At 49.6% G+C, this 12,704-nt stretch overlaps 6 protein-coding genes across 6 annotated transcripts; 4 read left to right on the top strand and 2 right to left on the bottom strand.

Moving 5' to 3' along the window:
• Positions 1-362: 362 nt before the first annotated feature.
• Positions 363-1,658, top strand: fahA (fumarylacetoacetate hydrolase FahA; the record flags this gene model as incomplete). The annotated part of the gene is made up of 1 exon (XM_022528042.1): positions 363-1,658. One exon carries the CDS (start codon positions 363-365, stop codon positions 1,656-1,658), a length of 1,296 nt encoding a protein of 431 aa, XP_022394181.1.
• Positions 1,659-1,831: 173 nt separating this feature from the next.
• maiA (maleylacetoacetate isomerase MaiA) lies at positions 1,832-2,533 on the bottom strand (the record flags this gene model as incomplete). The annotated part of the gene is made up of 1 exon (XM_022528041.1): positions 1,832-2,533. The coding sequence occupies one exon, from the start codon at positions 2,531-2,533 to the stop codon at positions 1,832-1,834; it is 702 nt and encodes a 233-aa protein (XP_022394178.1).
• A 2,109-nt stretch (positions 2,534-4,642) lies between these two features.
• ABOM_000910 (putative C6 transcription factor) lies at positions 4,643-6,168 on the top strand (the record flags this gene model as incomplete). Its single annotated transcript, XM_022528040.1, has 2 exons — positions 4,643-5,339; positions 5,420-6,168. The coding sequence occupies 2 exons, from the start codon at positions 4,643-4,645 to the stop codon at positions 6,166-6,168; spliced, it is 1,446 nt and encodes a 481-aa protein (XP_022394179.1).
• Positions 6,169-6,795: 627 nt separating this feature from the next.
• On the top strand, positions 6,796-7,513 carry ABOM_000909 (protein transporter TIM17; the record flags this gene model as incomplete). Its single annotated transcript, XM_022528039.1, has 4 exons — positions 6,796-6,864; positions 6,936-7,134; positions 7,223-7,377; positions 7,472-7,513. 4 exons carry the CDS (start codon positions 6,796-6,798, stop codon positions 7,511-7,513), a joined length of 465 nt encoding a protein of 154 aa, XP_022394272.1.
• Positions 7,514-8,248: 735 nt separating this feature from the next.
• ABOM_000908 (isoaspartyl peptidase/L-asparaginase) lies at positions 8,249-9,589 on the top strand (the record flags this gene model as incomplete). The annotated part of the gene is made up of 1 exon (XM_022528038.1): positions 8,249-9,589. One exon carries the CDS (start codon positions 8,249-8,251, stop codon positions 9,587-9,589), a length of 1,341 nt encoding a protein of 446 aa, XP_022394271.1.
• A 287-nt stretch (positions 9,590-9,876) lies between these two features.
• On the bottom strand, positions 9,877-11,606 carry ABOM_000907 (cytochrome P450; the record flags this gene model as incomplete). Its single annotated transcript, XM_022528037.1, has 3 exons — positions 9,877-11,034; positions 11,090-11,365; positions 11,430-11,606. The coding sequence occupies 3 exons, from the start codon at positions 11,604-11,606 to the stop codon at positions 9,877-9,879; spliced, it is 1,611 nt and encodes a 536-aa protein (XP_022394274.1).
• Between the last annotated feature and the right edge of the window lie 1,098 nt (positions 11,607-12,704).

The following is a 12,704-nucleotide window of genomic DNA, read 5'->3' as shown; positions in this document are numbered from 1 at the left end:
GCGGTCGCGACCTGCCGGACATGATCGCGGAGATTCAAAATATTGCGCAACCTTTACGATACATCATAGCCAAGTATGAAGTTGCGGGGAGGGACCGCGGAATTGGAGGTAGCAGAGCTGGCGCGCAAACAGCCGGGGATAAGCGGCATTGCGGTTTGGTTCCGCGACCACCCATCGGAAGTCGTCCCTCATATGCCAAACACGAAGCTGTCGCAATCAAGCGATGAGGGGCAGACTAAGTCAAAGCGACTTGTTTTTAATGTCGCTTTCTTCGCGGTCGGAGCTTTTCACATGAACACGTTTCTGTGACTACCTTCTTGACACATTCGAGGTTTCTCATCTCTTCTACTATAACCTGAACAATGGCATCGTGGCTCCAGATCCCTAAGAACTCGCCATTTTCGCTGGCGAATATTCCCTTTGGAATTATCTCCTCAACTAAGAGTACCTCTCGCGTGGCTGCGATTGCGATCGGTGAATATGCGCTGAACCTGAGCGCTTTTGCCTCATCGGGGGGTTTTGCACAACTACCTGACTTCCAACCACACCTCAATGTTTTTAGCCAGCCAACCTTGAACGCATTTGCAGCTCTGGGTCGCCCTGTGCACCGCCAAGTTCGCGAGTATATACAGAATGTCTTCCGTGCAGACACGCCATTTCCTCAGGTTCTCAAGGATAATGCCTCCTTGCAGAAGGAAGCCCTCTTGCCGTTGTCAGAGGTGACCAACCATGTGCCGATGCAAATCGGCGACTACACTGATTTCTACGCTGGCCTTAACCACGCTTACAATGTCGGTGTACTGTTCCGTGGACCAGAGAATGCCTTGCAACCCAACTACAAACATCTGCCCGTCGCATACCACAGCCGTGCCTCGTCTGTCGTGACATCAGGCACGCCTATCCACCGTCCCAACGGCCAGATCCTGGCCAACCCAACCGCTACACCTAAGCTCCCCACCTTCTCCCCATGCAAGAGACTGGACATCGAACTCGAGCTGGCTGCATTCGTTAGCAAGCCCAACGATCTCGGAAAGCCCGTTAACATCAACGAAGCCGAAGATCATATCTTCGGATTGGTGCTCATGAACGACTGGTCGGCCCGTGACATTCAAGCCTGGGAATACATTCCACTTGGGCCATTCAACGCAAAGAACTTTGCCACTACAATTACTCCATGGGTGGTTTTGTTGGACGCATTGGAGCCCTTCCGCGCCACGGGTCTGGAACCTGGCGACCGGGACTCTCTGCTTCCCTACCTGCGTGAAAAGCGCGCAGCCAACGTTTACGATATCCCTCTCGAAGTCGAAATCACCAACGCAGGCGGAAAGCCAACTCTCGTCTCCAACTCAAACGCAAAGAACCTCCTGTACTCGTTCCCACAGATGTTGGCCCACCATACCATCACAGGCTGCAACATGAACCCCGGTGACCTTCTCGGAAGCGGAACGATCTCTGGCACAGAACCCCAAACCCAGGGCAGTCTCCTTGAGCAGACAAATGGAAAGAACCCGCTCAAGCTGGCTGATGGATCTGAACGTCTGTTCCTGGAGGATGGCGACACTATTGTCCTGCGTGGTAAGGCCGGCACGGAAGGAAACTATGTTGGGTTCGGAGACTGCACGGGAACCATTCTTCCCGCCATCAAGCTGGAATACTAAGTTTCAATCCTTATACTATTTTTCTTTTTGTAACGTTTCAAAATAAGTGAGATTATCTGTGATGAGATAGCTATGAATAAGTATCCAAGAACGTATGGAATCCATATACATTCCGTCGTTATACACCCGTAGAATCCCTCCAGTTCCCCCATTCATAACTAGGACAATACAACCTACGAAGATTCCTTCAGCCGGAACTCTTCGGGTGTATCACTTTGCGTCCTCCAATGCGCCTTCTTCACTGCATCCTCCAACTCCAACCGTTCAGAAATCCGCTGTACAGTAGGATACTCGGCCAAGTTCACACCAGAGCGCTGCGCCCCCCACACAGCAGGAAGCAAACACACATCAGCCATAGTAACAGCATCACCGACACTGAATACTCCCGCCGTCCGCGAAATAATGGTCTCATAAGCGCGGAACCCGTCCTCAATAAGCTCCTTCGACCACGTTTCCCGATCGAATCCCAACGGGCCAACCCGCTTCAGGATCTTCAGGTTCGTGACTGGCTGCACATCACAGCTAATAATCTCGCAGAGGGTGCGGACGACCGCACGGGACTCTGGGTCCGAGATCGGTGGGAGGAGAGCATGGGATGATGCCGGGGTGATTTCTTCTAAGTATTCGAGCGCGGAAAGCGATTGCGTGATGGTCACCGTTGCGCCCTGGGGTGCTGGGCGCTCGACTACGAGGGTCGGGACGGTGCCAGACGGGTTGAGGGCGCGGTTGGCGGGGGATGACTGCTCGCCTTTCAGGAGGTTTACGGGGATAGAGGTGTAGGGGATTGATTTGAGGTTGAGAGCGATTCGCAGACGAGCTGCGGAAGAGGAGCGGAAGTATGTGTATAAGGTGATTTTGGGGGTTTGATCGGTCATTCTGGGTGTAGGGTTATATGTAACTTATTGGGGTTGTAAAGAAGGTTGGTTTCTTAAGAGGGGTATGTTATGGCAATATGGGAGAGATGGGCTACCCAAGTACTAGTAGAGCTTCTACGCTACAGCAATTTAATACTCTTTGGGGAATATACATAAATGAAACAAATTAATACTGGTTTAGCCTTCCATTACTGCGTCTCATCCATGACCACGGTTGTTTTTATTACTATACTCGATGGTCTGGTCCAGAGCAGGCGGAACAGTTCCGCCGGTGTGATACCCGATTCTGAGCGCAAAAGTTTCCGCTATTTTCCGAGGTCAATGATCGTCTTTTGTTGAACAAACTTGGGGAGACGGCACTTCTATATCGCTGTGGGGCAGTGCAGTGCCTGGCCATCTGGAGAATCTTTGAGCATAATGTTCTGGATTGTTGCGGCAGTAGTATGCAATGACATCATGGGCTGTCAACTGCGGATAACTATACAGTCATGATTAACATTGAGCACACATAATCCGGGGGAAATATTGTGAAAATTTAAGACCTCTGCCTTATTTTATCTATTTGTTCCACTTTACTTCTAGCCAGGGATGCATCTTTCAAGCTTCAATACATTTAAAGTTCCCTGAGTACTAGTAAAAATATATATTCAAAGCCCTGTGACCGCATCTTGTTAGTTACACTTCGACTAGTTAGTAGTTACATCGTGGTATCAAAGTGCCTGGCCCTAATGCAAATAGATTACGCTTGATTCATCAATCCTACAGAAGTTTATGCTCTCTACACGACATTCTAGATCTAAAAGGGGAACGATGCTACTGTTGAGGTGAAGCTAAAGTAGGGGCGGGTATTTCCACCTTTTCCTCGGCAACCGACGGCTATTTTGCTAACTACATGCCAACATCCGCAATATCTCGAAAAACCAAAAACCCGGACCACTCAGCCATTTGCCTTTGGCTCCTGTGTCCGGCCCATTGTTACGTACCTCATATCCAGAATCAATGACTATCATGTGATTGGTTGATTTGCTCCCTGTGAGAATGGAGGTCAGGAGACAGTCCCGCAACGGACATTCCACATTTCAACGTACCTACAAGGCATGTCTTGCTTGCCGGCAGCGAAAGGCGAAATGTGAGTTAGGGACAGGGCCGGATGGTCTTCCATTAGGGCCGCCGTGCGCGAAGTGCAGAAGGGAACAAAGGGAATGCGTCTTCAGTGAGAAAAAGGCATGGGAAAGACAGAAGAAACGAGGTGAATTACCCGTCCTCCTTCTCTAGGCTAGACCATGTCTTAACAACGCATAAGGACAATCGGAAGAATATACACCGCTGTCTGCAAGGACACGCCCCAGACTATCCAGCAATCCCGGAATCAGTAGGGACGAGTCACACCACGTTTTAGGCCACGGTCCGAGTCCACTTAGCTATGCGGAGCAAGACCAGGATAATGGTGATAGTACACTTCAGTCGTCCCCAGCAGAGGGTAGCCAAAGACGGCGGCAATCCACCTCTACCTTGGCAAATTCTATGATGCGCACTGTGGTGTCTAGTGGAAATGATGCTCTCAATATCCTTTTTGAGGCCGCGGCGCCCATAGTAAGGAGCATGGTAATGGTTTAAGCGAGTCGAGTACGCCGTCGCGAAATGCGCGAAGCTCTACTGGTCGCTCTAATAACTATGAAAACTCATTAAACCAATCCATTGTCCCTCCAGAAGTCCTAGCGAAAGCAGCGCGGCCCGTAGAAATCTCCCAAGCGTCCAAAGAAGTCCTTAGTGTCTGGGGAGCATGTCGCTTTGTCCGGATGGGATGGTTCACTGCGAGAGAGGCTGTCACATTTATTGACCTGTTCGTATAATCAGTTGTTCTAATGCTAAGGTGCCAGAGCTGACTGACGGCCCAGTTTCTTCAAGAATATGTCTGACCTGTCTCCCATATTAACTGATTTCTATGCAGACCATAAGAATCATCGCTGGCTTGTCTCGCACGATCCAGTTTTATGTTGTACTATCTTGATGATATCCTCTCGTTATCACCTGTTACCTGGTGCAGGTGGTGGGTCGAGGAACTTTTTCATTCACCATCGGCTTTGGCAGCATTGTCAGCAACTGGTAATGCGACTTATGTTTGGACAGGAGAAATCTTCGCAGTCTAAAGTTCGAAACATAGGGACAATCGAGGCTCTCATGCTAATGTCAGAATGGCACCCTCGATCCCTCCACTTCCCTCCAGAAAGCGATGGCTGGGACTTTGATCTCACGTCGGTTCCCCCGGAGCCGCAAGAGCTAGAGGATTCTTCTTCTACAAATCGATGGCTGGAGGATATGATCGAGCCAGCACGAAGATCAGACCAGATGTCATGGATGCTACTGGGTTCAGCTTTGTCTCTCGCGCACGAACTGGGTATTTTCGAGCTTGATGAGAAGAAGCTGGGTTATGCGTCTGGTTACGAGGGATTTATATCTGGTGAACAAATCAAACTCCGCAGGCAACGGGTGCAGCGTTTGTTATACGTATACATCAACCAACTCGCATGGCGAATAGGTTGTGTATCGCTTATGCCACAAAGCCTAAACCATGCTATTCTAGGACGGCGGGCGACAAAAGAGCTAAACCAAACCGGCGATGAATGGCTGATATTTATGGATTCCTGGATGGATCTGACGAAATTGGCAAAATCGGTCACTGATATGTTCTTTCCGACCGTCTCTTTTGCTAGGCAGCAACTGCATAGTGGGAGGTACATTGAATTGCTGGATCATTTTCGTCCAATACTGGACAAATGGAAGGAAGAACATCTCCAAGTACGATGTAGGTGAATCTGGTCAAACCTAGAATCTAACCCATGACTGTAATATTTCTTGCGCCTACGAAACTAACATAGCATACAGCACTCAAGAAACAGTACTTTGATATTCTCTTCATTGAATATCATTTTGTTCGAGTCTATACGCATTCCGTCGGAATGCAAGCAGTGGTAGAACGGGTGCTCGCAGACAGCGATCCTCACGCGGAAGAGGTCCGCGCACTGAATATTGACCCAATTGACTACGAATACATTCAGGAAGTCATTGATGGATGCTGCCAGATACTACAGAAAGTAATTCAACTGGCTGAGAACGGGGTATTACGATTCTGCCCTGTCCGGATATTCCTTCGCATCACGAGCTCGTCCATCTTTCTCATGAAGGCTCTTAGTTTGGGAACACGCCAATCGACGCTGCGAGAGTCACTGGATGTTCTCGAGCGAAGTATACAAGCGCTAAGGTCGAACGCCTTGGATGATATTCATTTGAGCACTCGCTATGCTGCGCTGTTGGACATGCATGTCGCGCGTTTGCGGAGGAACCTACTGGCATCATCAAAGACTGTCAAGTGTAACCAGGGAACAACCTCGAGACCCTCCATGGGTGTCCCATCGAGCACAGATCAGGGTAACAACACCCCTATGATGGATATTCCAATATCACAAAATATGTCTGATATGGGGTACATCCCGTCCCTCAATGACATCGCAGCTGACGATTGGCTTTCTTTACCATTTGACCCATCAATGGCACCATTTGGCATCAGTAGTGCAGGACAATTTCCTGCATATGAAGGAGGAGCTCTGAACTTTATTTGGAATTTGCCGTCTTGAGATTCTCTCAAGATACGTTTGCCACATGACGTGGAACGTTATGTACATAGGTGTAGACATCTTTCTGTGAGTTTTGAATACATTTTTAAACCATGGGCTCTTCTAGCATAAGGCCCAATCAAGAACAAAGACAATAAGGTTTTCATTTCCCATTTGCTTTGCCACAGACTATCGAGGCTACGGGAAAAGTCGTAGTTCTTCCATGTACCACAAGAAAAGTTTGTTTTGATACGAGCGGAAATCGGGGTGTTATCTGCACGTGACCCCGTTCCCCGGCCCGAAGTCACGTTTCACGGGCGAAAAAACGCCATCTAAAAAGATTGCTGAGATCCGCCAACTTTGCTCCATCGCCGACCTCATTGCCCCCACAACAGACATCTCCTCCCGCGGTTTGACGATTAGAAGACATTACTTGACGAGTTTTATCATCGCCAATATATACGCCTTCGATCCCATCCTCCCTCGAACGAGTCACAACCTACCCGGGTCATCAGCAACCGCTCGATCGATTGACACATCGCATCTCACAGACCGTGTAGCCTGTCAGGACAGTAGCTACTCGTGCTTACGGATATACCGCCCGCTTAACATCATCTACTCGTCCCTTTATCTCTCTTCACATTCGCCATGGATCACTCTAGAGATCCCTGCCCCTGGGTTGCCCTGAGCGACTTCGGTGGTGCTTTCTGTATGGGTGTATGTATTCGAGTCGAAGTCTAATCGCGCTCATTTGCAGGACTATTGGGCTAATTAGATGAAAACTGTAGGCAATTGGTGGTGCAGTATGGCACGGTGTCAAGGGTTTCAGAAACAGCCCCTACGGAGAGCGTCGGATAGGAGCCCTCACAGCCATCAAGGCTCGCGCGCCCGTCCTTGGTGGTAACTTCGGTGTGTGGGGTGGTATGTTCTCGACATTCGACTGTGCGATCAAGGGAATCCGGAAGAAGGAGGACCCTTACAATGCTAGTATGTGTACCCGATCTCGCAATTTACTGGACACTTGGGGTGCCCAATTCGTAGAGAGCGTCTGACTAATTGATGCTCTTTGTTATAGTTATCGCTGGTTTCTTCACTGGTGGTGCTTTGGCTGTCCGTGGTGGTGTTAAGGCTGCCAGAAACTCTGCCATTATGTGCGCTGTTTTCCTGGCTGTCATTGAAGGTGTTGGTATTGGTTTCCAGAGAATGATGGCAGACAACACAAAACTAGAGGTGAGCTTGATCTAGCGTCTTCTTTCGGGAGCAGCTTGGACTCCCGACTGACTGACCGCTTGCATGAGTTTTAAGCTAACTTGGTGTGTTTTAGCTTCCTCCTGCTCCCCCATCTGGCGACAAGGTCGCTGCATAAATCAGCACCCAGCTACGATCCCTCCTTCCCGAATCCGATCTATATGCTATATTATTATCACGTATCTCTCTTCTCAGGTGTTGGGTGTGGTCATCATTTCTGGGGGCATACTATAGAGGTTGCTATTTCTATTGTGCTTCTATCCCTGCTCTTAATCCTCTTGTATTGTTTTAGCCTGGTTTGTTGGAGTGCACAGCATTGCATTCGCATGTTCATTACGTTGATGGAGGGAAAAGAATCTTCGACGCCGGCCTTGGGGTTTCCAAGGCTGGACTTTCTTGTATATTAACTTCCGATAAATGGTATAATGTGATATCAGTCTCCTACACACTGCAGTCTACCAATGGCGATGCTCGGGTGATTTTCTTCAGAGTCAGATGAAGGCATCACCACAAATGAGGAATAACACGAAGAAGGAAATAGATACAAAAAGACCAGTGCCATGCTTATCTCTGGTTATCGGTGGGTAAGTCATGCCTTCCAACCCCAGATTATTCCGAGATAAGAAGCAAGAAACAATTAAGACTCCATCTCTAAATCACCTCCGAAGAATCAATTACTGATTATCTGACAGTACAGCTAACATCCATCCCTATCCCTCAAAGCCAAAAGGACCAACCAAACTCTAACCCCAAACCCTGTCTCCAAGCGCCCAAAACCTGCATATAAGAACCCGCTTCCCCGCAGCCAACTAACAGTTCTCCGTAACACACACAACGCACCAACATCAACACAATGGATAAATCCAAACCCAACCCCCAACAAGGAAGACCACTCTTCAAACCAACCCTAATAATCCACGGCGGCGCGGGTGCCCTAAAACGATCCACCCTCCCTCCATCCCTCTACACCCAGTACCAAACCTCCCTGCTCACTTACCTCCGCTCCACGCACTCCCTTCTCAAGTCCGGCTCCACAGCCCTCGATGCCGCAGTCCATGCCGTAACCCTCCTCGAAGACGATGAGCTCTTTAACTGCGGCCGCGGAAGCGTCTTCACCTCCGCCGGGACCATTGAAATGGAAGCCTCTCTCATGGTGACATCCCTCGTCTCCGATGGTGCTTCTGATTACCCAGGGTCGATCAAGAGAGGCGCAGGTGTTATGGGATTGAGGAATGTTCGACACCCAATTCTGGCGGCTAAGGAGTCACTTTTACGGACCGGATATGGAGGTCAGGATGGGGGCAGCATGCATTCGCAGCTTGTGGCGCCGTATGTTGAGAAGAAGGCCAGGGAGTGGGGACTGGAGTTCATGCGTGACGAGTGGTTCTGGACGCAACGGCGGTGGGACGAGCATCTACGGGGTCTCCGGGGGGATCCTGAGCCGGTCAGTTTTAGCCAGGGGACGGTTGGGTGTGTTTGTCTTGATATATGGGGTGGGATGGCTGTTGCGACTAGTACTGGGGGGTTGACGAATAAGTGGCCTGGGCGGATTGGGGATACGCCGACTTTGGGGGGTGGGTTTTGGGCGGAGGGTTGGGATGTTCAGTCTAATACTACAGTAGTCGATGGCGAGGAGTGTGAAGGGGGTGGAGGGTTTTTGGATGGGATGCTGGGGGATTGCTTATCGTTCTTTAATAGCAGGGGAGGGGGTGAGGGTTATGTGTCTTTGCCCATGGAGGTCCCTCTGGAGAGGGGGCTAGGGGAAAAGATGGTAATGTGTTCTAGTCCGGAGAATAGAGTCATGAAACGGGCTGTTGCTGTTTCGGGTACTGGGAATGGGGACTCCTTTCTGAGGGTTGCAGCGGCGAGGACGGCTTGTGCTATGGTTCGTTTTTCGGAGCGGACGCCCACACTGGCTGACGCCGTTGCTGCGGTTTCTGGGCCAGGTGGTGAGTTGCAGCGTTCGGCTGGGAGGCGCTGGGGGGTTACCGGGGAGGGTGAAGGGGGTATTATTGGGATTGAGGCGGAAGTGGAAGTGGATGAGGATACGGGAGTGCCTGTGTCTGGGATGGAGCTGGGACGGGGGAAGGTGGTGTTTGATTTCAATTGCGGAGGGATGTGGAGGGCGTGGGTGGAAGAGGATGGCCATGGGAACGATCTGGAGAATGTGATGGTTTTTAGAGAACCGTATTAGAGAGGACTTGTAGACCAGCCTTTTATTGTGGATTTGTGGTGTTATTTTGTATCATTCTTGTTCGATACCGAGGCCCGTAGCCCAATAGAGTCGACTTCAAGACAGATTGAATGACGAGAAAGATAGGAAGTGATATCATGATAGAACAAATGTTGGAACCACCAAACGAATACGAACCACTATCATAGCCAGGCCAGTTGCCACGGCTAGATCCCTGATTCGTAGATATCCAAGTAGGAAGTAGATCGACATTAATATACAAATATGAATTCAACCAGGTCGTTTCTTCACCACCCCTCTATTGTAGTAAATTTAGCAAGCACCCCGTCCTTAGGGCAAACGGTCGCTTGTTGTCGTACTTCGAGTGGAGCATTTGGATCCTTCAGCTCCATTTGGTACTTTCCTACAACCACTGCTACCATGCAGGCCAGCTCTGCTTTGGCGAATCCCTGGCCGATGCAACTCCGTGGTCCGTGTAGGAACGTAAGGTTGGCATAATTACTGTCGGCACCACCATTGTTAGCCCGACCAGGGCCTAGCCAGCGTTCTGGGTCGAACTTGTCGGCGTCGGGGCCCCAAAGCTCTTTGCTCTTATTGATGATTTCGGGGGCAATCAGAAACAATGTGCCCTTCGGAATGGGCTCGCCAATGATCGTTGTGTCTCGACTAGCACTGCGAATAGTAGCAGGTACAGACGGGTGAAAGCGAAGGACTTCATTACAGAATGCGTTGAGATATGGGAGATTATCGATATCGGCAGCAGCAGGCTGCTCGGGGTTCTCCGTCGAGATAGGCGGGAGGTTTGCACGGATCTCTTCCCGGAGTCGGGTCTGTATATCCGGGTGTTTGCATAAGACGTACACACACCACTGTAAGGCAGTTGATGTGGTTTCATGTCCGGCTCCTAAGAAGGTCATCATTTGGTCTACCAGCTCCTCCTCGGTGAATTTCCCGCTCCGCAGGGCAACCGAGACAATATCAATATCCTCTGAGGTGGAGGATCCACTTTCCCATTTCGCTCTCTTCTGCCGGATCATCTGCCGTGCCACATCTCGGATGGTTTCAGAACTTCGCTCAATACTCCTGTTCCTCTCGAGTGGCAGGTCATGGACGAAGGCAGGGTCACCCAGAAGTAGCGTCAGGAGGAAAATAATCTTCATGTACAATGGCGGTTCACTCATAAGGTTCTGATACGTTCTCACGAGTTTGTTGTTAGGGTCACGAAGAGATTGAAAGTCATGATCCATTCCAGCAACGCCAACGATATCAAGCGCCGCCCTACTGGCGTATGCTCCCATCCGGAGGACATTATCCGTTGGATCAGCCTTTTTCCGCAGGTCTTCGTCCATTACTCTCACCATTTCGATACTCTTTGACCAGAAAATCGGATACATCTCTTTAACATGGCGATAAGCAAATGCTGGAAGAAGGTTCTTTTTTGATTTCTATTGCAAGTTAGCCACAACAGGAGAGATAGTAAGTGATGGTCTGTGCCCGGACCTTATGATCGTCCCCTTCCACAAGGAGCAAGCCGTGTTCCCCGGCTAAACGTTTGAGGCTTGCTCTGATAAATTCAGGTTTCGGAAAGTCGTACGACTTGGTGACCAGAATCTCTTTCAAAGCTTGTGGGCCCACTGGTAAGATGCGCTCTAGGTTAATCGAGACGTAGTAGCGGATCAACCCGTTGTTTGGCACATTTTCCAGCCATCTATGCATATGCTCAAAAGGCGCCTCCAAAAAGACTGTGTCGGAGTTGCCCGTGAGCCATGATCGACCCTGCGCCACTGCTCATTAGAAATCTCACGGCCACAGGCGTCGGTGATCGAAATAGATGACTTACGGCAGGTGATGGAATTTTCTTGATAGGCGTGAAAAAGTCTGGGTACAGCACCCAATTATAGAAAACTTTGAGCAGAGAGACCAGGACTGATAGAAAGATGAAATTGCCGAAGGTTGACTTGGCGATTGCATATCCAGCAATGGCGATATAGACCGTCGCCCAGGGAAGTCCCGTCATCGTGAGCAGAGGCTGCGGTCACTCGAGAGCCAGAATCAGATCAAAGAGAGATTTAGATTGTCGGAGAGTGAGAGGTCACGGGGCGACTTCATGGGGCTTTAAATAGTTCGGGATAGAACAATGGGTTACAGCCGTTAAGGAGAGAGTTCGGTCACCTATTGAAATCGATATTCACGATGTCTTTGTTGCCGACAGACGATCTGCAGCCCGACCACTGGTCAGTGCGGTTGGCTGGAAGTTACCTAGGTACAGAGTACGCGACAATGAAAAGCCAACCTGGTCTCCACCGTGGTGCCGAACCAAATCAATCGATATGTTGCGGATCTGTTTTAACCTCCTTTATTTAGGGGAGACAGACCCATTGCGGCTCCTTCAAAAATTTCAACTCAAATCTGAGATGTTTTATGATTTATCGACGTGACCTTTCCGCTGATTGTGGCCTGGATGATGGGACTGGGAAACTAAATCTAAAGCGAATACCGCCATTGGTTCTTCAGGCAGGGATCATCTTTATCTAAGTGCAACGGTAGGCCAATAATATCTGTCCTTGCCGGGTCCACCTCCATGGAAAAGGTATCGAAAAGAGTAGGCGGAAAGGCTCAAAATTAGTTCAAAACTCCTATTATATAGAATGGACCTCAATGCTCGCTATGTTTCACTGCTGCTGAACATGGCCGGTGGCGATTATGAGATTCTTACAGAATCCGAAATAGTGCCGAATAACGGAATCTGCGGGATCTCGAGTTTCCCTCAGATCCCAATGGCTTTCCCTTTGACACTCATGTTGATTTCATCAACTTTGAAGGCGACTACGGGGCAGCTGTCTTCGAGTCATACATGAGTAGCGGGTTCCAAATTGGAAGCATTGCCGAATGAACGGAGCTCTCAGCTTTGGGCTTTCCAGTTCGGTCTGAGGTCCTACAGCTACACGCATACAGTCCCAGCTTTCGCGTGAAAAGCTTCCTGTATATTCTGGTACACCTCGATATGTCGATACGGGAGTGATTTGAAATGCCCACAGGGAGATATTACTTAAATTTCCTTTCCCTTTTAAGATGTGTATTTTTATTCCCTCCTCCCTCTTCCCGTTCTCATTGT

The sequence above is a fragment of the Aspergillus bombycis genome, assembly GCF_001792695.1.
Source record: "Aspergillus bombycis strain NRRL26010 chromosome Unknown contig00003, whole genome shotgun sequence".
In the NCBI taxonomy this organism is placed as follows: domain Eukaryota; kingdom Fungi; phylum Ascomycota; class Eurotiomycetes; order Eurotiales; family Aspergillaceae; genus Aspergillus; species Aspergillus bombycis.
The sequence above is the reverse complement of the archived record's forward strand: the minus strand, read 5'-3'. Positions and strand labels throughout refer to the sequence as shown.